Source organism: Podarcis muralis, chromosome 8 (assembly GCF_964188315.1).
Source record: "Podarcis muralis chromosome 8, rPodMur119.hap1.1, whole genome shotgun sequence".
NCBI classification, from domain to species: Eukaryota; Metazoa; Chordata; class Lepidosauria; order Squamata; family Lacertidae; genus Podarcis; species Podarcis muralis.
Window position 1 is genome coordinate 90,972,445 of NC_135662.1, and position 25,274 is coordinate 90,997,718.

Here is a 25,274-nt window from a genome sequence, read left to right on the forward strand (position 1 = left end):
GATTGTTATCCATAACATGGGGCTGAAATATCACATTGAGATCTTACCTAGGCTTTGAATGGTAAATTGTGTATTCTACTACTTTCTGTTAAGGTAAATGAGAGAAAGGTTTGATGCTAATTGCTGCATCACATTTCAAAACTCTCCAGAAATTTAAAAGGTGTAGTTAGATATTCACTGTTTAACTTTAAAAACAAAAGGGGAGGTGCTCTTCTGTCACCGTTCGTCAATACTTAATATTATGACAAGCTACCATATAAATTACAATACTATTTTGGAAAGCAACCACCATGAAATTGGATCCCCTCTGCTATTCACTGATGATAACCCACCAAAGGAATAGAACATAAGCAATGGAGCAGCTAAACTCCCATTTCCCTTAGAAAATGACTCATTATTACCACATACTGATGGTAAGACAAGAAACACAAATTCAGATGATGAGGTATGTAAAAAAATATATTTAGATGACTGCATAAAGGAAAAAAACCTTTGTTTAGCAAACAAAATTAGTATCACTTTAAAAACAAGTAGTATAATACAATTTACACCCAATAAACTTGGAAGAATTAAAAGCTTCTAATTTCCAACCATTTCCGTCAAAGAAATAGTTTAAAATATTTTGTTTTCTTCCCCCTCTTCTCTTCCGCGAAAACACACACCCCACTGCAGTACAGTTAGTCTGTTAGTGATCATTCAGTCTCTGTCGTATGTTTCTAGATTTTCCATTTTCAAATTTTCGCTTTTTGAAAACTGGTATTCCCTCTGTTGTGTCTCCAAGAGAAGTGACAGTTTTTTCTTTAAATATCACTTTGGCATCTTCTGGGGCTTCCAGAACTGGGGCTGGCAGAGAGTCACTTTCCATGTTGGGAAGCTCCAAGTCTACTTTTTCACTAAGATAAAACAAAACAAAACAAAACATAAAGAAGCATTAAACAAATGCAAGTTCCACTAATATATCAAACCAAAATCACGTGACATCGGTAAGGGAATTCAAACACAAAAGCTGACAACAAAAACTCATCAAGCAAAAATACTGCTCAACCTTGAATCAAATAGGCAACATAAAAGAACAATATAATCAGACTAGTGTTAAGTTAATTAAAGGTAAAGGTAAAGGTACCCCTGCCCATACGGGCCAGTCTTGCCAGACTCTAGGGTTGTGCACTCATCTCACTCTATAGGCCGGGAGCCAGCGCTGTCTGCAGACATTTCCGGGTCAGGTGGCCAGCGTGACAAGCTGCATCTGGCGAGCCAGCGCAGCACACGGAACGCCGTTTACCTTCCCGCTAGTAAGCGGTCCCTATTTATCTACTTGCACCCGAGGGTGCTTTCGAACTGCTAGGTTGGCAGGCGCTGGGACCGAGCGACAGGAGCGCACCCCGCCGCGGGGATTCGAACCGCCGACCTTTCGATCGGCAAGTCCTAGGCGCTGAGGCTTTAACCCACAGCGCCACCCGCGTCCCTGATGTTAATTGCATACGTAAAATTGACAACGTACCGCATTTTTCACCCTATAGGACGCATTTCCCCCCCTCCAAAAATGAAGGGGAAATGTGTGTGCGCCCTATGGGGCGAATGCAGGCTTTCGCTGAAGCCTGGAGAGCGAGAGGGGTCGGTGCGCACCAACCCCTCTCGCTCTCCAGGCTTCGCGCAGCTCTCCGCAAAGCGCAGGAGCCTGGCGCTGGGCTCCCACAGCTTGCGGAGAGTTGCCTGCATGCTGAAGCCTGGGCGTGCTGAGCTCAGCGCTCCCAGACTTCGTGCAACTCTCCGGCTTGCGGAGAGTTGCCTGCATGTGCCGGGGGGGGGGGAATAAATTCCCCCCCCTTTATCCCCCCCCCAAAAAAACTAGGTGCGCCTTATGGGACGGTGCATCCTAAAGGGCAAAATACGGTAAGTTTATGGGAGCAAGCAAGGTTGGGGACAGGTTTCAAGGGACACTCCCCAGGTGTGCCCTTGGGCAGGCAGGCAGCATGGGAGGGCTGGGTGGATTATTATTATTATTATTTATACCCCACCCATCTGGCTGGTTTTCCCCAGTGACTCTGGGCGGCTCTCAACAGAATATTAAAAACACGATAAAACATCAAACATTAAAAACTTCCCTAAACAACAGACTGGTTGCAATATCACCAATTAAACGATGTGTTTCAAATGGATAAGAAAAATGGATTTAGTAAGGAAATTTCAAGGTCTGAAAAGGATTTATTGGAAAACATTATGAAGTTACCTTCCAAAATGTGTAAGTTGTTAGAGTAGCATACTATGGATGAAGAAGTTAAATCAGTAATGATACAAGGGGCATGTCAGGGACCTGCCATCAGTGCCAGAGGGATTCCAGAGAGCGTCCCGGGAGTGGGAGAGGCAGCCCATCTTCTGGGGAAGAGAACCAGCGTAGCACCAGTGGAGAAGGGGGGCAGATGGGGGAAGCGGTGAGACAGTCCCATGACTCCTTGCCGGGGACCAGCGGGGAGAGGAAGGGTCCTCCGCTGCCTACGCCCTCCTTGTGCAGAAGGCTTTCGCACAGAGAGAGTAGGAGGAGACTAGGCGTAAAAGAGCTTCTTTGCTGGAAGAAGTTTAAGAAACGCCCACTGACAGATTCTGCCAGCGACTGAGACAGCCATGGGAGAGTGGCTGTCCGGACAGAAAAGGTTCACTCAGGCAACCCAGCCAGGTGTTATGCACGAGCAACCCCTAGAACCATTACAGGGCACAATATCCAATTTTCATTTTGGGAAAAGTTAAAATTTACAGCATGCTGTGCGCTGAAGGAGAACTATATGAAAATGATGTGTCAGTGGTATTTAACACCTATAAAATTAGCAAAGATGTATAGAATTGCTTCAAATGTATGTTGCAAATGTTAGGAGAAGGAAGGCATGGTCTACCACATGTGGTGCACGTGCAAGATAACAAACGCATTCTAGGAAATGATCTATAGTGAGTTGAAAAAAATGTTTAAAAGAATGTTTGTGGAAAAAATCAGAGGCTTTTTTTATTAGGAATTTTAGGTGCAGAGATACCAAAGTAGCAGAAACGATTATTCATGTATGTGATGACAGCAGCAAGGATACTACTGGCCCAGAGATGGAAAGAAGATAAAGTCCTGACCAGAGACGAATGGCTGATGAAGATGATGCCAAAAATGGCAAAAATGACTGGGAAGATCAGAAACCAGGAAGAGAAGAACTTTAAGAAGGAATAGGAAAATTTTACACTGTACTTAAAAGAACACTGTAAACAACTAAAAACTTTGGCAGGATTTGAGTGATGCTTGTAATGTACTAAAAATAAACGTAAAAATGGATTATTTAAGAAAAACAGAAAATAAGTAAAGCAGTTGAAAAAGATTGAAATTGGTAACCATGGAAGGGAGATGGGCAGTCAAAGGATTCAGGGGGATCCTAATGATCCTAAATGATGATGATGATGTTGATGTTTAATGTTTGAATTTAAATCTGCAATGTAAAACTCAATCAAAAAGATTTATATATATTAAAAAACTTCCCTAAAGAGAGCTGCCTTCAGATATCTTCTAAAAGAATTGTGCTTGGAAACGTACTGGGAGCCAATGTAGATCTTTCAAGACTGGTTTGGTTTTTTTTTATGTATTTTTATTAAATGTAAATTTATTTTTAAATGTATTTTTATTAAAGATTTTCTTGGTTTACAAAAGTATGTGCAATGTCTCTCTCTCTTTTCTCCCCAAGTAACATTTTTTTACAGATCAGTTTCATTTGTTGAGACATTAGGAAGAAAAGGGGGAAAGAGGTGGAGGGGGGAAAGGTGAGTGGGAGTGGGGTTTGGTGGGGTGCCAATGTTTCTATTTTACTTAATATATGTGGGGTTTTGTGCCAGCATCGCTTGTGCAGGTTCTCTGCTATTCACTTCTGTTCCTTTGGTGGTGAGAGAGGTTGGGGTTGATGTAGGGTGTGGTTGTTTGTTTGTGATTGGCTGTGGTGATCTTTGTTTTCATGTGTGAGTGGGGTGGGTGGGTGTTTTGGATCAAGTTAGCCATATTGATTTGTACGCTGTTGGTGGATTTTTGTCGTCATCTTGTTGGGCTGTGTATGTGATAAAGGGGAGCCATACCGGGGTGAAGGCATCTTCTTCTATTTGTCCCTGTGTCAGTTTCAGTTTATTGGTAATTTTTTCTAGTAAGGCTGTTTCCCATACTATTTGGTGCCATTGGTCCATGCTTACTCCTGACAGGTCTCTCCAGTATCTGGTTATGATGTTTCTGGTTGCTGAAAGTAGGTGGGTTATGAGTTCTTTGTGGTGTAAATGGGCATTATTGTCTTCGAAGATGTTTAGTAGGGCCAGTTCTGGGGTGATTTCTAATACTTGCTTAGTTATTTTACATATTTCTCGTACGGCTGTTGTCCAGAATAGTTGGGTTTTGGGACACTCCCACCACATGTGGAGGTATGTGCCTTTGGAGGTGCACCCTCTCCAGCATTTTGGTGAGGTTCCTGGGCATATTAGCGCTAGTTTTCTTGGTGTTAGGTACCACCTGTAGGTGAGTTTCAGAGTGAGTTCTTTTCTTTTCATTGATATGGATTTAAAGGGGGGTTTAGACCACATTCTGGTCCATTGAGGGGTTAATCTCATAGCCTATGTCATTCTCCCATTGTTTTTTTATTGTGTCCAGGGGGTTCGTGGGTTTTTGGAGTAGCATTTTGCATATTGCGGATACCATCACTTTACCGTGTCCCTTTGTTGTTAGGAGGAGGTTTTCGAAGGTTGTCAGGGGCCTAGTTGCTACTGATTTTACTGCTGGATTGTTTAAGAGAGCATGTAATTGGTGTTGTGCTAACCAGGGTCTAAGGCATGTCTGTGACTATGGGTTGGGCCAAACTTATTCAGGGACAGCCCCATGGAGGCCATGCTTTCTTGTAAGGTTGTTTTGGCATGGACATTAAAATCCCCCAGGACAATCAAAGTAGGTGTCTCCAGGAGAACATCCGCCATGACCTGAAGCAGCTCAGGCAGCGAATCCTTGGTGCAGCGGGGAGGTCGGTACACCAAAAGGAATCCTGTACTGCCCCTATTGCCCAACTTCCAGAACATGCAATCAGAAAACTGGGTCTTCCCAATAGGATGCCTGGTGCAGGCTAATGACTGCACCCCACCCATATGTCCTGGGTTGTTGTGTGTTAAGAGAAATCTGGTAGGCAAGCAGCGGCAAGAACAGGCCCATCTGCTTCATCCAACCAAGTCTCTGTTAAAGGGTACCCCTGCCCGTACGGGCCAGTCTTGACAGACTCTAGGGTTGTGCGCTCATCTCACTCAAGAGGCCGGGGGCCAGCGCTGTCCGGAGACACTTCTGGGTCACGTGGCCAGCGTGACATCGCTGCTCTGGCGAGCCAGAGCCGCACACGGAAACGCAGTTTACCTTCCCGCTAGTAAGCGGTCCCTATTTATCTACTTGCACCCGGAGGTGCTTTCGAACTGCTAGGTTGGCAGGCGCTGGGACCGAGCAACGGGAGCGCACCCCGCCGCGGGGATTCGAACCGCCGACCTTTCGATCGGCAAGCCCTAGGCGCTGAGGCTTTTACCCACAGCGCCACCCGCGTCCCAAGTCTCTGTTACACGTTATCAAAACATTGTCAGAAACTGGTTTGAAGTTCAGATCGCAATAACAGGAATTCAGAGGAATTTAACGCTCTCCCAAGAAATGGTATACAATCAATGGTCTCCACGCTGCATCTGGGACTTACTATGGATCTTTATCTTCTGTGATTTCTTCCCATTCCCCGTAAGGTTTGACTCTTTGAGATGCTGCCTGAGAGGTTTCCTGCCGAACGGCTGGTACATCCTCTATATCACTGCTTTCCTGCTTCACTTCTTGCCATTCCCCATAAGGGCTGATCTTTTTGCGTCTGTGAGGCTTTTCCTCTACTTCGTCATCACTTTCTGTTTTCCTCTAAAAGCAAAAAAAGCCAACAGCAAACTACTGAGCAATACAACACCAACAACTTCCTTTAACCAAGAGAGAGTCCACACACACCAAACACTGGTTATACAGAAATTCACTTATCCAAACATGAGGAATTAACACCCAAACTGTGCGTTACACACCACAGATTCATATATCCAAACAGCCGGACCTGCATGTAGTGCTGTAACTGAACAAGCAGCCTTCAACAAGGCTTACTTTTTGTGTTTTGCTGGTCTGTGACAGCCATTTTGCCAGAAACCATGTGGGTGGGGGCGGGGATATCTGACAAACTAGAGAGCATGTTTTCCTTCCCTGTTTTCCTTTTGCAAGGTTTCAGAGGATTTTCCTGGTTTTTTCCATCACTTTGGGGTCAAAATTTGGTGGTCAGGAATGCATTCGAAATTTCCTCATATGACTCAACAGAAAAGACTGACTCGTTACACAAACACTCACCTATTTCCTGACAACGCATGGTGTTTTGATAGTGAGACCAACGTATACAACATCAACCTCAACACAATTTATATAAAAGCAGCCTAAACAAGTTCTATAATAAATAAATCAGCAATCCAAGTGCAACATAGTGAGCAAGATGTCTTTATGGGTCCTTCATCCCTGGTATCTCCTCCTTATTTCCTAAATACCCCGCTTCCTCCAGCCCTACTCCCACTCAAAACCCTCTAAGCATCCCCCATTGTCATAAGGCTGTGACCCAGAGACAGGGGGTCCTATCCCTTCTTTTCAACCAGTCTCTCACCCTTGGGGAAGATTGCCTTTGGCTTCCTCTCTAACCACAATCCACATCCCAAAACCACCTGAAAGAAGAGCCCTGTCCCCATAACTGCCTCATCCAAAGGGCTTTTATCTCCCTTGTCCATATAGTGACGTTTGGCAACTGGCATGCCAGAAACTGCTGCCATGGGCAGGGAGACTGTTCATTACCTTCCCCACCCCGGCTCTGTGGCCTGGTCTCCTCAGTGGCAAGCATTTCTGCTGGATGGCAATGAACTTTTTATTCGAACTTCAATAATTAATATGACTTGATAAAAGATGTGGGTTTATTCTGAAAATGATTTACCCGGAGATTTATTTTTGGCTTTTGCAGTTCGCTTTTCCTGCCTGCTTTCCCTGCATCTGATTTAGCTTTCTTTGACTCCATTTCTCGGCTGTCTTCAGGATGGTTTTCTTTTTGACTCTCTTTTGAAGGAGACACAAAATTATCAGGTTTCTCCCAGGTTGATACTGGAAAACACAGACAGCAATGTATTTTAAACAATAGTTTGTATTAAAAGAATCTATATCCAGCCTATTTTCAAAATAAACTCAAGGTGGCTAACAAATCAAAACATCACACAATGTTAAATTCCCATTCTTAACCCCACTCAAACAAACAACTGTTACTTGCGTTTCACAATGTTAATGCAACACATCAGTTGTACACTCAACATACAGAAACAAATATGGGTCTGAGGTAGATGATGCAATTTGGTGTCATCAGGAAACTAGATATAAATCTGAAAATTACTGATTTTGAATTCTGGCAGCTACTCCCAGCCTAGTGCCAAAATGACAACAAAGTAGGCAACCTGGCAAACCTCACTGGGGAGAGCTTTCCACAATTGGTGTGCCAGTACTGAGAAGAACTACAGTGGTACCTCTAGTTACGAACTTAATTTGTTCCAGAGGTCCGTTCTTAGCCTGAAACTGTTCTTAACTAGAGGCATGCTTTTGCTAATGGGGCATCTTGCTGCCGCCGCGCCGCCAGCACACAATTTCCGTTCTCATCCTGGGGCAAAGTTCTCAACTCGAGGTAACTCTTCCAGGTTAGTGGAGTTTTTAACCTGAAGCGTTTGTAACCTGAGGCGTTTGTAACTCAAGGTACCACTGTACCTAGTTCATCATCCACTGCACTTCAGACATGATTGGCTCAAATAGTCATGACATTAAGAGGGCAGACTCAGTCCGTTTCACCTTATGAACGGTGCTGCAGCTTCTCTATGGCCCACAAGTTCCTACAGAAAGGACCTGAGGGCCTTATCAGGGTAACAACTCCACCCCACTCCCCACCCTCTGGGATTTAGTTCTCCATTTGTGCTACTGACTTCACAGAAGTGTAGGGCTGTCTCACACTGGCAAAACTCTGCATGGGCAGAAACCCAAGTTCAATCCCAGCATTTCCAAGGAATTTTGGGAAAGACTTATATCAAAAATCTGGGAAAGCTGCTGCCGGTCTGTGTAGGCAACACTGAGCTAGGTGGACCAATGGTCTAACTCTGGATAAGGCACCTTCCTATGTTTTATCTCTTTTTTATCTTCCTTACCTCCTGTTTCTGTGTTGTAGTAATAGGTGCGACCATCTTCACTTGTTCCTTCCATCCACTGTGCTGTCTAACAGAGAAAAATAAACCACCTAGTAAAAGATTAATCCAAGTCTCACTGATGTACCATATGGATATAGGCAAGGAAGGTCAGGCTCCACTTATGAAAATATTGCAATTATATCATTAAAATTATATCATTAAAATCATCTGGGGGACATTCCATACACTCTAACAAAATTTGGACAGAGACAGAATGGCTCTTAGATAGCCAAGTTACCTGAAATACATCTTTGCACCTTTTCTTTGAAGCCTTTGACTTAATAAACTTTTTTGTTTCCATTCACAAGTGAAACAAGTCCTCTGTTACCTTGGAAACCCCATTTCCCCACACCCTCATCTCCCCAAACTGTCAGCTTTTAGAAAGCAATATTCTTAGGACAGGGATCTGTTCTTTTTCTTTATAATTCTTGATTGTACTGTATAAATAATAAGGGTCACCTGAGAACTAAGCAAAATGAATGATGTTGTATAACACCTTGGAAACTGCATTAAAAAAAGAAATTGAACAATGGTAGGTATAAGGAGTATCACTTAGAAAATCTGATTTTCCTCCCCACCAATTATATATGGCGGGAGTTGAGTCCTGGGAAAAGATACCAGAGAAACATGTCAAAGACTTGCTCCTGGATCCTGTCCTCACACACCCTAAGCCACATTACAAACTTGTTCCTAAATACCCATGCAACATGATAATTGTAGCTAAACAAATTTTTGCTCTACACTTGAGTGCAGTCAATTCTCCAATTAAATAGCAATTAAAAATCTGAGACATTACAGGAGTGGGGAAGTAGACTACCCATAAGCACAGGTGAGATGGAAAATTAAACTTGATGATATGACAAATTGCTGGTTATAGACTACTATGAAAGAAAATGGATTAATTCATGTGAATAGTTCTATTGATTTGCACTTAATAGCTGGAACTTGATTGAAGGCACAGGATGACATGTAATGCGGACTACAAGGGAATAAGAGAAAAGGGACTCTTCTCGTCCACTCGTATAATGCTAGATGCTACCCAAAACGTGTCTACATATTTTGTATGTATAATATCAATCTTTCCTGTTGATTTAAAATGCAACTAACTTGTGCCAGGACCCCAAGCCCATATAGTTTCTTGTGTAAGTATAACCTCGCTTGCTTGGTTAATTTTAAGATATTGCCACATCTTTCCTCTACAAATGGTATTTTGACCTCTAGTAAAAAATGAGAACAGGACCATAAAGAAGGCTGATCGCCGAAAAATTGATGCTTTTGAATTCTGGTGCTGGAGGAGATTCTTGAGAGCCCCATGGACTGCAAGAAGATCAAACCTATCCATTCTTAAGGAAATCAGCCTGGGTGCTCACTGGAAGGACAGATCCTGAAGCTGAGGCTCCAGTACTTTGGCCACCTCATGAGAAGAGAAGACTCCCTGGAAAAGACCCTGATGTGGGAAAGATTGAGGGCACAAGGAGAAGGGGATGACTGAGGATGAGATGGTTGGACAGTGTTCTCGAAGCTACCAGCATGAGTTTGACCAAACTGCGGGAGGCAGTGGAAGACAGGAGTGCCTGATGAGAAGGTTAAAGCACATAAAGCGTTTAAAAACCATATTGTCAGGAAAGCACTGTTTAATGTCTGGATAAGATACAAAGATTTGTTAGAAAATAAAACCCCGAGATGGCTGTCACCAATGGAAGCAAAGGCTCAGAAAAAGCTCAATATGGAGGCCAAATGGCCGAAGTATTGGGAAATTCTGGAGCAAGAGGGAGATAGACTAAAACTGCAGAGTTTTGAAAAATTAAAAAATAGAGTGCGAGATTGGCTCCATTACTATCAAATAATGGAGGCATATAACTTGAACAAAAAATTAGGCTTCCAGGTGGAAAAATTTAAATTGGAAACAGAATTGTTAGATTCTAAAGTTAAGAATTTGTCAAAAATGTATTCAATGCTGTTGAAATGGAATACTCAAGATGAAACGGTGAAATCTGCTATGATTAAATGGGCACAAGATGTTGGACATAATATTATGATGGCAGACTGGGAACAGTTATGGACCACTGGTATCAAGTTTACGGCATGTAATGCCTTAAAAGAGAATTTAATGAAAATGATTTATAGGTGGTACATAACATCAGTCAAGCTTGCAAAAATCTATCATTTGCCTGATAATAAATGTTGGAAATGTAATGAAACTGAAGGTACATTCTTTCACTTTTGGTGGACATGCCCAAAGATTAAGGCATTCTGGGAGATGATCTATAATGAAATGAAAAATGTATTTAAATATACCTTTCTGAAGAAACCAGAGGCCTTTCTGTTGGGCATGGTCGGCCAATTGGTGCCAAAGAAGGATAGAACTTTTTTTATGTATGCTACAACAGCAGCAAGAATACTTACTGCAAAGCATTGGAAGACACAAGATCTACCCACCAGGGAAGAATGGCAGATGAAGCTGATGGACTACATGGAACTGGCGGAAATGACTGGCAGAATCCGAGACCAGGGAGAAGAGTTGGTGGAAAAAGTTTGGAAAAAATTTAAAGTATATTTACAAAAATATAGCAAAATTAATGAATGTTAGAAGGATGCTGGAATGAAGTTACATGGTTTTAGCAGAAATGTTATAAAGAATTAAGTAAAAGTGGATTGTAATGGGTTAAAGTGTAAAATTTAAGGTCAGATTGGGTTAAGGCAAATTATAGAACAAAAACGGAGAAAGATGGAAAGGATTTGCTGAAATAGCTAATTTTGAATTAGAATACAAAAAAGGGAGGTGCGAGGAGGTCGATGAAACAAGTAAATGAAAGACAAAGATATGGAAATACTGGATGTGTTTTTAAATGTTTTTGTTTTTAAATGTTTTTTCTTCTTATTGTTGTGCTGTATTGTTTTTTCTATTTTGCTTTTTATTTTTTTGATGTATTGTAATTTCTTATTGTTTTTCTTTTTCTTTTTTTGTAATTGTTAAACTTTTAATAAATATATATTATTATTTTTTTTAAAAAGGAAGACAGGAGTGCCTGGCGTGCTCTGGTCCATGGGGTCATGAAGAGTCGGACACGACTAAACAACAAAAGTAAAAAATAAAAATAAAATCTAACTTTGCATACTTAAAACTTAACTTTAGCAGGAAGCGTTCTGAAAATGTGAGTCATGCCAAGACTCAGTCTATGGTGTGCAGCATTTGCCAAAGGAGTAGATCCAATAAGGGACACATCGCTTCAGCTGGTGTTTCCCCTTTGGTGTGGGACTTAGCTACTGGTAATTCTAATGACCAGTTCAAGCTCAGAGAACCTGCATAACAATAAAACAAAAGCAGGATTTGCTTTTACAACTTTCATTTACCTTTTGGAGTTCTTGAAGGTTGTCCTGAAATTCTTCAGGTTTCTCCCACTGCGATTCTTAAGGGTGGGGATGATAATAATAAAAGAAGAGATATTAGGTTTCAGTTGTCTGTACATTGAAAAAACGATGGTGACACATAAAGTAAATCTGTATGGGAAGTAATGATAGCTTGGGTAATGGCCACAGTGATGGGAGCACCATGGGGAGCACTGAGCTGGCTCTGCCAATGTGTCCACGCAGCCTCCACCTTGCTGGGCCTCCTCCCCATCCCAGTAAGCGGCAGTGATGCCAATCTCAGGAGGGTGGCTCCACGTGGTCACACTGATAGCTCCTGAAGGACTGAAGACGGCAGACTGGAGAAAAGCTTCAGAAAGGAAGAAGTCTGCAGCAAATGTGTTTTTTTTAGCCAAGGAACTTCCATGCGTGGTGAGAGCAGGTTATTTTGTTCTGATGTCATAGGTACAAGCGGGTGGTGAGGTAATTGGAAAGGAGCCATTGCAAGATATGTGGATGCTTAAATCCACATTCCTTGTTACAGGTTTACCTCCTGATATAGTGTTGTAGTAATACATATAGCCTTCTGGAGAAAATCCTCGCACCCATTCCTTTGTTTCATCTGATGATGTTTCTGTGGTCTCTCTCTCTCTCTTTCTCTTTTCCTCGTGCTTTTTTGGTGCTGAGCTCTGACCTAAAGATTCTGAAACATCAAGTTCCAGTTTTAAAAAACAAACATCAAAACTTTCAGGGACTTCTGGGTTGCTGTGGATGCTCCCTTCATGAGCAAAGACCAAGGATATATTTTGGGGGTTTGGGAGAGCTACACCCGCTATCATCCCCCTGGATTAAAGAGACTGGATATAGATCACTCACACACTTGTTAAGCCAGCTCCCCTTCCCTGCTGAGCCAAAAGGTTCAGTGAAGGAGAGGGGCTTGAGTGACAGGGAGTGGGAATCCATCTTGCTGACTCCTCTATCAGATAATTCACTGAACAGAAGCTGGCTGAGCGTAACCTTCTCTGATTTGGATTATAACAAGAGAAGCTCACCTGGACATGATGTAGAAATGAATTGCTGGGATTTATATCTGCTGTTTTTTTAAGGAGGGAAAGAGGAAGCAACTACAGTTATGGGAAAAGTGAGTGACAGAACATATTAAGCAGGAGCTTGTTCATCTCTTTGGCAGCGTCAGACCCTACCTGTCGTAGCACCAATTCTTTTCAAATCCTCCTGATAAGCCTTCATTGCAGCTTCCTCCATGGCTGCAAATTCCTTTGACATTTTTTCTTCTTCTTTTGCCTTTTCCAAACTTTTCTTTTTAATCTGCAATTGAAAAAATAATGAGTTCCATTAAATAATGGAATTTAATATAATGTGATTAGTTTAAACAAGGTTTAATATATTGTATTACCTCACTAATCTTTTTAGCCACATTTTCCTTATGGTTTTTTCCTCGTTCATGAAAGTCAATACTCTTTAAAAGGAAATGAGAGAGAATTAAAATACACAGAAATGTGAACTGGCAGGAGCACAAATGAGACTGAACACAGGTGACATATTAAAACAAAAGGAAGCAAACCTACCAGTAACCTAGAGTTCCAACCAGAAGTTTAATGACATGGGGCTGGGGTACCTTAGTGACACTGTGCTCTATATGAACCTGTTCAAGAGTTCATCAAAGGCACAGCTCTATGTGTTGCCTGCTTGCCCTAATAGGGCAGATAGGAACTGGGGGGAAGGCCGCTGCAGTGGCAGCATGCCGCTCACAGAATGTACCTGCCAGGAAGCCTTGCTTGGTACCTTTGCTTTTAAGTTCCAGACACCTTTTCTTTTCCCTCTCAGGCATTTTAGCTGGATTTTGTGGCAGTGCTCAGGATGTTTTATGCTACTATGTCTTGTTTTTTATTCTGCTTCTGTTTCAATCTGCTGTTTTTATCATTTTCTTGTTTAAATTATTTGTTAACAGAAGCTGGCTAAAATATCTTAAATAAATAAGATCACTACAGTCAATTAAAATCTCAAAATAATAATACTGCATACTAATACAGCCTTGTCTCAGTGAAATGCTCAGAAGTTCAGGCTACAAAGATAAATATAAAAGAAACACACAATAGGAAGGATGAAAACAAGTTTCCTTTTCTTTCAATCACAAGGATTCCTGAAATGTTAATTTATTTTAAATATATATCAGGCTTATAATACTTAGTAACAGCAGCAATGAAGAATACCAGCCTGAAGCACTGTTGCGACCCCACATAATCTCTAAGGGAACATATGGAGCACACAGGACAGTAGTGCTTGTGAAATACAATATAGTCACATTGGTCAGTACATATTTTACCAACTGGCAATTTAGTGCACAAAACTACTGACTTCCCCAATGTTGATGACCTGCAAGGGGCACTATTGGAATGGTGTGCAGGCTTCTCTCTGCCCGCCTCTACCAATAGAAAGGGGCTTCATGGGGGGAGGGGCTCTCACTGCCAGCAGAAAGTCTCAGAACAGGGTGTTTCTGGCACTGTAGGCACACATCTTCCAAGGGGCCCAATTCTGGAGCACAGCAAAGGGAATGAATAAAAAATCTCTGCACCCTCTCCTTCCTTCTCCTCCTAGGATTGCTTTGCTACTTATTTTATTTCCAACCAGCTGAAGTGTGGTAAAGTTCTCACCACTTGCCAGAATGATGCAGCTGAACATCTTACCAAGTTAAAATGTTTTTCTTTGTTCACACAGTTCTTTGTAAGCTTTGGAATGGGATGTGGGGTTTAGCCACAGGAAAAGCAGGGGTAGCAGAAGAAGAAACTGAAGCTTCTAATTTAGGTAACAGGGTTACAGATTGTGAAGTAGGAATAGGTTTGGAGAAAGTCATGCTAAGGGAGAGAAAGAGGCTGGTCTTCCTTTGTTGAGACAGAAATGCAAGAAGCTGCTTAAGAACAACTTTAGAGAGGATTACAATGATGTTTTGAAGGGGTGGGACAGAAGGCCATACAGGAACGCAGCTGACACTTTTTGCTTACAAGATTTTGTTATTGCCGTAAGTTTATACTTTGTGCCACAAAGAACTGCCAAAGTAATCCAGATTTTGTACAAAGTCAGTCAAAACATACCATGAAAATTAAGTTTGTATGCATTGGTTTATTTGCATAATTTATTCTGATTGTGTCAGCCATGGAAATAGGTAAGCAGACTGTTCAAAATTTTGCAGTTATATTCTTGTTTGTAAGATTTCACCAGCCATTGTCCACATTTTTTCAAGTTTATCTTTAAAGCCGCGAAAGCTAGGGATTTGCTTTGTTAAAATAAGGGTGTAGGGACTTATAAGAAGAATGATCAAAGAGAATTCATCAATATTGTTGTAACAAACAGAAATATTGCAAGGAGTGCCCTCCTCTAACCTGAGATCTTGAGACTTCACAGCTCACATGACATGCAACTACCATCAATATTAATCCTGCTCGGGCACACAGGTAGGAAGCATGGGGACAAAATTGTCCCCTGCATACCCAGCTGACCCAATCAGTCGCCAACCTTTCTGTAATGAGCAGGGGATGTCTGAGGAGTTTTTACCTGTGCTCACTTAAATGTGAGTGGAAGGCTCTGCATGATCCAGCCCCCTGATAAAGCAGGTTCCCCCATCATGTAGAGGCTTCTAGCTCCTTTCATACCTTCCACATTTAACCTGGGAAGGTCAGGGACTGAGTGAACAGAACAGGGGGTGGGGGTGGTCCCATGCCTCCTACGCATGTGGGTTGTTCTCATTCAGGAACAATGCCTGAATAGAAATACTGTTGCAGCTATTGGAGTACTCATGACAGCTGGTCCCAATAAAGATCAGGACAGTATCAGTAGCTGTTGCACAACCTCTAAGGAAGCAGTATATCTGGATCTCAGATATACCTGGGGTTCGCTCAGACTCAGCACTCAGGTGACCACTCCTCATAATACAAACTTCCAAGTCTAGATTGACCTGTTGAAAATTAATATATAATTCATTTTTTGTACTTCAGTTTCACTTAAGAGTACAGAAGGTAGATCATCATACAGGCTTGTTGTCCGCTATCCAGCACTTGCAATAATCACAGAATTTCTTGGGCTGAGATTTCCAGTAATCGGCCCTAGAAAAGAAAAATGTGGAAATTAAAAGCCATTTTGCAAGAGTAAGCAACTCAAACTGAATCCCAACCTTCTCACTGAGTTATTTGTTCCAATGCCAAAAATCTACTTTTCCTAATGTGCGATACCAACCATTTCTTTGTTTTCTGAAACACAGGAGTGCTTCAGAGAATCTCAGTGAAGAACAATGAAGGCTCTTAGAACATACTATGTGCCATATTTTTGCGCCATAAGACGCACCTAGTTTTTAGAGCAGGAAAACAAGAAGAAAAAAAATCTGACTCAAACGTTGTACTAAACTATTGAAAACAGCAAGGCGGGCGGCTCCTGTCCGCTTTGCTGCTTTAAAGCGAGCCACGGTACATAATGAAGTTAATGGAAAAAGGATAGACATTCCATTACAATGTAGCTGCTTTCATTATCACTGGGAAGTCAGTATTGGCAGCGGTCACATAAACTAAAATTTGAGCATTTTACTGTTATTAATCAAGAATGGTAATAGTCAGGGAGAGAAACCAGGGCTGTGCAAATGAGAAGGGCTTGGAGTATGGAGAAACAGCAAAGACATCAAATGATTGCGCTCCAGTTCCTAAATCTGTGAAGTTTTCTCAAAACAGGCACAGTTGTTTTGAAAGGAAGATTCAAAGAGTGGGAAATGGAGTGATTGAGCAAAGAACAGAGGAGGAAAAGAGGGCAGATAAATAGCTTCCATTCAATACCAAGATAACACAATGTTTTTGGTTTGGTATAGGTGAACTGTGCTTGTAAGAATTTTTTTAATGAATTATAGATTTGGGGTGGAATATCAGTGCTTCTTTTCAGCAATAAAGATTAGCTGCTAGGAACATGGTCCACACACAAACACACAGGATGTCCGGTTATAGTTGTGCAGTTTAAACTGTTCCTGAGCCAGATGCCTGCTTAGTTTTAGCTGAGCTCACTATTACTGGTTTATGGAGATGCTTTGCATGTATTGATGACTATTTCCGCAAAACTGCTACTTGAAGAAATCCCCAAACTTAATATTTTAAAACTTCAAATGGAGCTCAGAATCCAGTTAGGCAATCAAGCCTTTGCAGTTCAATTAGGAGGCACTGAGAGACGGCAATTTGCTGCCCCCCCCCCCAAAGAGCAACCCAGGAGCGCGGGGCAACGGTGCACAGCCTGCCCGCTGCTCCCAAACCTTTCCTGGGCTTTAGGGGCAGAAAAGCTCACTCCCAAAGAGCAGCCCAGGAGCATGCCGCACTCCGGCAATTTGGCTCCAGGGACCACATATTCGCTCCATAAGATGCACAGGCATTTCCCCTTACTTTTTAGTGCGTTTTATGGAGTGAAAAATACGGTATGTGTATTACTGTAGTACTTTTATACATGTAAATAACATATAAAAAGATGCAATTTATTCCCACAATAACTATGAGACTGAAAAACAGTGATGGGCCCAAGTCCACACAGGAAACTTAAGAATTGGGCAGGATAGGACTTCTGGTTCGCTGTGGAGGTAATGGCAGCGTGCTCCGTGTCGTCCGCTTAAGGGACGGCACAGTTCTGGCAGATAGAGCTTTGGGGGTGAGTGCCAGGGCTAGGTGCCCCCAACCTCACCCCATGGAGGAGTGGGGGTCCTAGGGGTCCAGCAGAGTGTGGGAACTCACCCTCCTGAGCCTCCAGGCTGCCATTTTTGCGCGGGGGAAAGAGGCTTGAGTTCGCTCATGGCTCTACCGCACTCTACTGCTGAAGCCACACACCGCCAACACAAGCAGCGGATCTTCCAATTAGAGGTAGAAGCCAAATAAAGTTTTTTAAAAAGGAATTAGGCGTAAATTAACTGATTTGGTGAAACGGAAGCAAAAAAGGAAGTCAACTTCTGATTTTTGTGGACAGGCTCTGCAAGGGGATTTTTTGTGAATGGGAAGTAATAATAATAATAATAATATTTTTTTATTTATACCCCGCCCTCCCCAGCCAAGGCCGGGCTCAGAGCGGCTTACAACCAATAATAAAAACAAGAAGAATGATTACAACTTAAAAACAAAAATAAAATACAACATTAAAATAATGGAACATTAAAATATTAAAATGTAGCCTCATTGCAGGAGAAGGAAAAGAAAAAAGAAAGAGAGGGAGGGAGGGAATCAAATTGGCTCCAAGCCAAAGGCCAGGCGGCCTGCAGAAAGAAATCAGATCCTGCAGGGCCCTGGTCTCATGAGGCAGAGCGTTCCACCAGGCCGGAGCCAGAGTTGAAAAGGCCCTGGATGAATGACACTTTATTTAGAGATGAAGAAGTGTATAAAAAGGCCCAAAAAACCTTGAGAGATTATTTTGAAATTAACATGAGCACCAATGTTGAAAAAAGAGTAATCTGGGACGCAAGCAAAGCCGTTATGCGAGGGTTCTTGATACAACAAAATGCAATAAAAAAGAGAAGCCAAAATGAAAAAAAAGATAAGATCTTGGAGAAGATAAAAGAAGGGGAAAGGAAATTAAGATCAAAACCAAAGTCCCAAGAGATCTTGAGAGAAATTAAGTTATATCAAACACAATATATGGAACTGACGAACCAAGAAATAGAATGGAAAATTAAACAAATGAGACAAAAGACATTTGAATCAGCAGATAAATGTGGCAAACTACTGGCTTGGCAAATGAGGAAAAGACAAAAATTAAATACGGTTACAAATTTAGAAGTGGAAGGAAGGAACATCTATAACCCAATTGAAATCTGGAATTGCTTCCAGAGATATTTTAAACAACTATACTCACAAGGGCTGCAGAAAGAAAAGGACATAGACCAATTTCTTGAAACACATGGACTACAAAAAATTTCCAAGGAAAGTAAAATAGTGTTGAATCAGAAAATAACTGAACAGGAAATAGAAGGTGCCATTCAAAACATGCAATTGGGGACTTCCGGGTTGGCGCCATCGCCGAATGGCGGATTCCCTCCGAGCTCCGGAGGGAATCTGCTCGACAGGGGTTGGGTTCTGCCGCGCCGGCGACGCGGGGACCCTCAAAAACCACGGGCGCGGATGCCTGTGGACCTGGTGACTTGGCGGGCACCGTTTGTGCCCTCCCGACCCGCGAAGGAGCCTTTTTAAAGGCTACGGAGCGGGGGACGGGGAGCGGCGCGGTGCTGTGAGTCTACTGCTTCCCCTGCCGAGCGAAGCCGCATGCCATTCGTCGGAGAGCGCTGACTTCTTCTGAAAATTTGGACGTAAAACTAACAACAACAACCCGTGAGTAATTTGGAAATTGGACTATAAACTTTTTTCTTTCTGGATTCGGTACGAGCGGGGGGAGGTGCAAAGAGGAAGTCCGTCTCCCCCCCCATTGTAAACATTTTAAAGCAAGGATTTGACAAGTAAGGTCGAGAGAAGAGTCTTTTTCTTTTTGGATAAAAGTTATTAATTCCACGGATTGAAAGTATAAGTAATTGTGCTGGAGGATAAGAGCTAACTTTCTGATTAAAGTGCCACCCCTCCCGGGACCGGGAGCGATCCGCGAGAGGAGCCTGCTGAGGAGACACAGAAGATTTTGACAGCTGTCAAATTAGCTGTCAAAGTCGGAAAAAATAGAAAACTTTACTTTTGATGTTTTTGCCGGTTATATTAGATACAATATAGCTACAAGTTGCTGAAAATAAAGAAGGACTGAAACAAATTAACTTGATTTTTGGATTGGAAGTGAAAGGAATACTAAATAACCAGAATCCCTCTAGAGGGGGATCAGGGACATTACAAGAATGGAAATAGGCCGGAAAATACTGGCTGACCTGGATGAGGTTGCTTTTCTCATGGGAAAGTTGCGAAGGATGTATGAGCAAGGTCATGTTTTGTCTACAAGTGCCATAAATTTGAAGTCAACAACAAATGTATCTACTGAGTTGGAAGAGGACTTGATGTACAAAACCCAGGCAGCTGAACAAGAAAAGAAACTAGAGGAAATTGAGGAAGAAGAGGAAGAGATATATGCTGAACAGGAGGAGCAGAAAGGAGGGGCTGCAATGCTGCAGAAGGCAAATGAGAGCCGGAGGCCTGTCAAGATGGATACAAAAGAAAATAAGGACTGGAAGAGGGAAACTTGGTTTGAACTTAGAAATGAGGAATGGAAAGATCTCCTTCTGTGGGGATCTGAAGATCTTTGGATTTTAAGTTTGATCAAGGTGGAAGCTGGAGCTCTTGGGACATCTGGACTTAAAAGGATTAAGAAACAAGATTTGAGCCCCACTTTTGAACATGGAGGTCTGGCTGGAAGGAACATGGACATTATAGAGAGAGTGCCCCTCCGAGACTTGGTGTTAATTATAAGGGACTTTCAAAGGAACCGGCAGAGAGGGACTGAGAGAGACTTAAGGGCCTCGGACGTGAGGTTGCCAGGCTGATAGTAGATGGACTAATGGACAATGGTTCTGGGATCGAAACCGGGGAAGGGAGGGTGGGGTTTGGAAATCCAAAGGGTGTTTGATTCTTTTTACTCTGTTTTTAATTTTGTGTTGTTATTAGTATAAGAATGGGGAATTCGTGGAAGGGAAACTGGGTTGACCTTAGAAAAAGCTCTCAAGTGTAAAGGATTGAGGTATATAAGTTAAAAGTTGATATATAAATTGAATTAAATATAATAACAAATCAAGGTTAAAAATATAATATAATAAATATAATAACAAATTAAGGTTAAGAATTTAGGGATAAGAACTTGTTGGATAAATATTTGGACATGGAATACAAGAAGGGGAGGTGAGGGGAAGTCGCGGAAAAAAAAGTGACTGAAAATGGGATTGTAAAGGATGAATTCTTTTTTATTTTTTTATTCTTTTTCTTTTTTGTATTATTTGAAACTCTAATAAAATATTATTTAAAAAAACAACAACAAAAAAACAAAACATGCAATTGGGCAAGTCTCCGGGACCGGATGGGCTGACTTCCAGATACTATAAAGCGTTGAAGGAGTGGTTACTACAACCTTTGAAGGAAGTCTGCAATGAAATTTTGGAGGGGGAAAAGGCACCAGAATCGTGGAAAGAGGCTTTTATTACACTTATACCGAAGACAGAGACTGAAAAGACTCAACTTAAGAACTACCGGCCCATCTCGTTACTAAATGTGGATTACAAAATTTTTGCTGATATTTTGGCTAAGAGACTGAAAATAGTTTTGATGAAGGAGATCCATAAAGACCAAACGGGCTTTCTTCCGGGAAGACATTTATCAGATAACGCAAGGAATATAATTGACATTTTGGAAAAGCTAGATGTGAACATAAACACTAAAGTAGCTTTGATATTTGTGGACGCGGAGAAAGCCTTTGACAATATTTCTTGGAGATTTATGAAAAAGAATCTCCAGGGGATGGGGGTAGGCCAAGGTTTTGAAAATGGTATAGGTGCAATATACTCAGAGCAAAAAGCAAAGCTAATTGTAAATAATGTGGTTACGGAAGAATTCAAGATAGAAAAAGGGACACGTCAGAGGTGCCCAATCTCCCATTATTTTTTATATCAGTCCTGGAGGTTTTGCTGAACATGATTAGAAAGGATCAGCTGGTTAAAAGGGTACAGGTCGGAGCTAAACAGTACAAACTGAGAGCATTTGCAGATGATTTGGTACTTACATTACAAGAGCCAGAATCTAGTACTAAAAGGGTCTTAGAATTAATTCAAGAGTTTGGTCAAGTAGCAGGATTTAAACTGAACAAATTGAAAACCAAGGTATTAGAGAAAAACTTAGCACCTATCGAAAGGGAGAGGTTTCAGAATGAGACAGGTTTAACAGTAGTTAAGAAAGTGAAGTATTTGGGGATTAATATGACAGCTAAAAATGCGAATTTGTTTAAAGATAACTATGAGAAATGTTGGACAGAAGTGAAAAAAGATTTAGAAATTTGGTCAAACTTGAAGCTTTCCTTGTCTGGTTGAATTGCAGCTATTAAGATGAATGTATTGCCTAGAATGTTGTTTTTATTCCAAACACTGCAGATTGTGGACAAGATGGACTGTTTCAAGAAGTGGCAGAAAGACATTTCTAAATTTGTCTGGCAGGGCAAGAAACCCAGAATTAAATTTAAGATTTTAACTGATGGAAAGGAAAGGGGGGGATTTGCCTTGCCAGACTTCAGACTATATTATGAATCAGCAGCATTCTGCTGGTTGAAAGATTGGCTGCTTCTTGAGAATACAGATATTCTGGATTTAGAAGGTTTTAACAATATTTTTGGGTGGCATGCTTATTTGTGGTATGACAAGGTTAAAGCTCATAAAGCTTTTAAAAACCATATTGTCAAGAAAGCACTGTACAATGTCTGGATTAAGTATAAAGACTTGTTGGAAAATAAAACTCCAAGGTGGTTGTCGCCAATGGAGGCAAAGGCTGGGAAAAGACTTAATATGGAGTCCAAATGGCCAAAATACTGGGAAATTTTAGAACAAGAAGGGGAGAAACTGAAATTGCAGAGTTTTGAGAAATTAAAAGATAAAGTGTTAGACTGGTTGCATTATTATCAAATAATGGAGGCTTATAAGATGGACAGGAAAATTGGCTTCCAGGTGGACAAATCAAAACTGGAAACAGAACTGTTAGATTCCAATACTAAGAATTTGTCAAAAATGTATAACTTGCTGTTGAAATGGAATACGCAGGATGAAACGGTTAAATCAGCTATGATCAAGTGGGCACAAGATATTGGTCATAACATTATGTTTGCTGATTGGGAGCAGTTGTGGACCACCGGTATGAAATTTACGGCATGTAATGCCCTAAAAGAAAATATTATGAAAATGATCTATAGGTGGTACATGACCCCAGTCAAGCTTGCAAAAATTTACCACTTGTCTGATAATAAATGCTTGAAATGTAAAGAGACTGAATGGACATTCTTTCACCTGGACATGCCCAAGGATAAAGGCTTTCTGGGAAACCATATATAATGAAATGAAAAAGGCATTTAAATATACCTTCTTGAAGAAACCAGAGGCTTTTCTCCTAGGTATGGTCGGCCAATTGGTGCCAAAGAAGGATAGAACTTTCTTTATGTATGCCACAACAGCAGCAAGAATACTCATTGCAAAGTACTGGAAGACACAAGAACTGCCCACCGTGGAAGAATGGCAGATGAAGGTGATAGACTATATGGGACTGGCAGAAATGACCGGCAGAATCCGTGACCAGGGAAGAGAGACGGCGGAAGAAGATTGGAAGAAATTTAAAGACTATCTCAGGAAACATTGCAAAATTAATGAATGTTAGAACAATGTGGATTTTAGAAATTAATGGTTTTCAGCTGTAATGATTAAGTAAAAAGAAAAGAAAGGTTAAAAACTGGAATACAGAAAGGGGAGGTATGAGGAGGTCGGGGAAGTAAGTTATAAGAAAATAAGGGAATGAAATTATATTTGTTTTGTTTGTGTTTTTGTTTGTAATACTGGTTTTTTTTGTATAATTTTTGAAAATTTAATAAATATCTTAAAAAAAAAAAGACCCTGGCTCTGGTTGAAGCCAATCTAACTTCCTTAGGGCCTGGGACCACTAGGGTGTTGTTATTTATGGACCTTGAGGCTCTCCGGGGGCATACCAGGAGAGGCGGTCCCATAGGTACGAGGGTCCTAGGCCGTGAAGGGCTTTAAAGGTCAAAAGCAGCACCTTAAATCTGACCCTGTACTCCACCGGGAGCCAGTGCAGCTTGAAAAGCACTGGGTGAATATGCTCCCAAGGCAGAGACCCCGTGAGGAGCCTCGCTGCAGCATTCTGCACCCGCTGGAGTTACTGGGACAGCTTCAAGGGCAGCCCCGCATAGAGCGAATTACAGTAGTCAAGCCTGGAGATGACCGTCGCATGGATCACTGTGGCCAGGTCGGGGCAGGAAAGGTAAGGGACCAACTGCTTGATGCGACGAAGGTGGAAAAATGTCGCCTTGACTGTTGCTGTAACTTGCGCCTCCATGGAAAGGGAGGCGTCAAGGATTACACCCAAACTCTTAACGGAAGGCACTGGCACTAATTGGGCCCCCGCAAGAGAAGGGAGTTGGTCCCTCATCCCCATGCCATCCCGACCTAGGCATAGGACCTCTGTCTTCGAAGGATTTCGAAGAAGTAGAGTGGCATTCGCAGCTATGCAGATTTAGTAACAGTTTAACTTTGGACTTTTGAGACTTTCTTTTGTCAGCATTTAAAGTTTCTGACAGATATATTTTTTTAGGGTGATTTCACGATATAGCCAATTTTCATACCCCAAAAAAGAAAAACATGTCTGCACTTTTGAAAACAACAACCCTGTAATAACCAATATTATTTTAGATTTTAAGATGAACAACTTTGTTTCTTTTTTTTTTAATTTTACAGCTAGTGATTGTAGGAAAGTTGTACCCAGTAGTCATTCCCCTCCCCCACGATGTCCCAAAAACGTAAAATTTTGTCATAAGACATAAGAGACCCATAAATTTTAGTCTTTGTTGAGAAAGAACATGTCTTTGCAATAATTTTTACCATCAAAAACTATTGATTGCATTGTGCCCTAATGCTGAAAATTCAGCTTTTCTAAACCTAGTTTTTCTACCCAAAATCTACATTTATACATTTTTTTAGGCATTTATAAAATCTTTTGAGTGCTGGTGTATTTTTTCCTAAAATCCTCATCATGTTATTGATCGCTATGTAAAATTTCAAAGAGATCTGATCATTGGTTACGGAGGGGGAAAAAATAAAATGCACACAAGGCCAGGATCTTGAGGGACTGAAACACAGATTTCACGAAACTTTGAAGTGCTATAAAATTAAAACTGTTTGAGATAGAGGGAAAACATTTAAGGGGGTTTCTTTCAACCATAAGGGAAGGGTGTACAGCAAGTTTCATCAAAATCTGAGAGGGCGGTGAAACCCTTGTTTTTTGCGTTGATTTGATGCGGAATGACTCATCTCTCCTCCATTTCATCTCTGGTCTTACAAACTATGAACATATTTTTTTTTCTCCTCTCCTTCTTAAATGAGGTCAAAAACTTGTGCATCACTTTGTAATTTCTGATTGGTTTGAATATAGACGACCTATTAATTATTATTAATAATTCTCCTCCTTCTCCCTGTATGGGAGTTTTCTGACCCGTTTCCCCGCCCCTTTGGCCAGATAATGACACACGGGCGTGCGATACTGGGGGCTCCCGGGACGCGTGTAGGCCCGCGCGTGATCCCCCCCCCCGCGCGCGAGACGGGCTCCTGAGGAGCAACCGGGAGCGGGGCTGAGAGACGCCGCGTCCCTTTCACGTGTGAAAGGCTCCCTCGCGGGGCGGCCTGAGGGAGGGAGGGAAGGAGCCAGGCCCACCCACCTTCGGCGGCGCCCCCTCCCGCTTTCCTCCCTTCCCGGGAGCGCTTACATCTCTCTCGCCGAGGCGCCGCCGCCGCCGCCGGGTCTGTTTCCTGAGGAGCGGAGGGAGCCGAGCAGCAGCGCCTTTCTCTCCCCCCAAGAGGCGACGCGACGGACGGCAGCCGCACAGGCTCAATCCGCGCCGCGCGTTCGCCCGCTCGCTTCCTC

The 25,274-nt window shown here is 41.9% G+C and overlaps 1 protein-coding gene across 6 annotated transcripts; it reads right to left on the reverse strand.

The window, feature by feature from the left end:
- Positions 1 to 441: 441 nt before the first annotated feature.
- On the reverse strand, positions 442 to 25,260 carry WBP4 (WW domain binding protein 4). 6 transcript variants are annotated; one of them, XM_028738440.2, is made up of 10 exons: positions 25,117 to 25,259; positions 15,695 to 15,767; positions 13,064 to 13,126; positions 12,852 to 12,975; positions 12,200 to 12,352; positions 11,656 to 11,711; positions 8,263 to 8,329; positions 7,020 to 7,138; positions 5,721 to 5,926; positions 442 to 893 (listed from the first exon to the last, which is right to left on the reverse strand). In XM_028738440.2, coding segments are annotated over exons 1-10 (1,071 nt in total). In that variant the 5' UTR covers positions 25,119 to 25,259; the 3' UTR covers positions 442 to 685. The 6 variants fall into 6 exon arrangements, with proteins under 6 accessions (XP_028594273.2, XP_028594272.2, XP_028594275.2 ...); XM_028738439.2 differs by having other exon boundaries at positions 7,020 to 7,183; XM_028738442.2 differs by having other exon boundaries at positions 7,020 to 7,183; positions 15,655 to 15,767; positions 25,117 to 25,215.
- Positions 25,261 to 25,274: the final 14 nt, after the last annotated feature.

Coding starts and splice junctions, on each gene's coding strand:
- WBP4 (XM_028738439.2), bottom strand. Junction 12,976..13,063: donor TGGCTAAAAAGATTAGTGAG/GTAATACAATAT, acceptor TTTCAATTGCAG/ATTAAAAAGAAAAGTTTGGA. Junction 12,353..12,851: donor AAGAATTGGTGCTACGACAG/GTAGGGTCTGAC, acceptor TTGATGTTTCAG/AATCTTTAGGTCAGAGCTCA.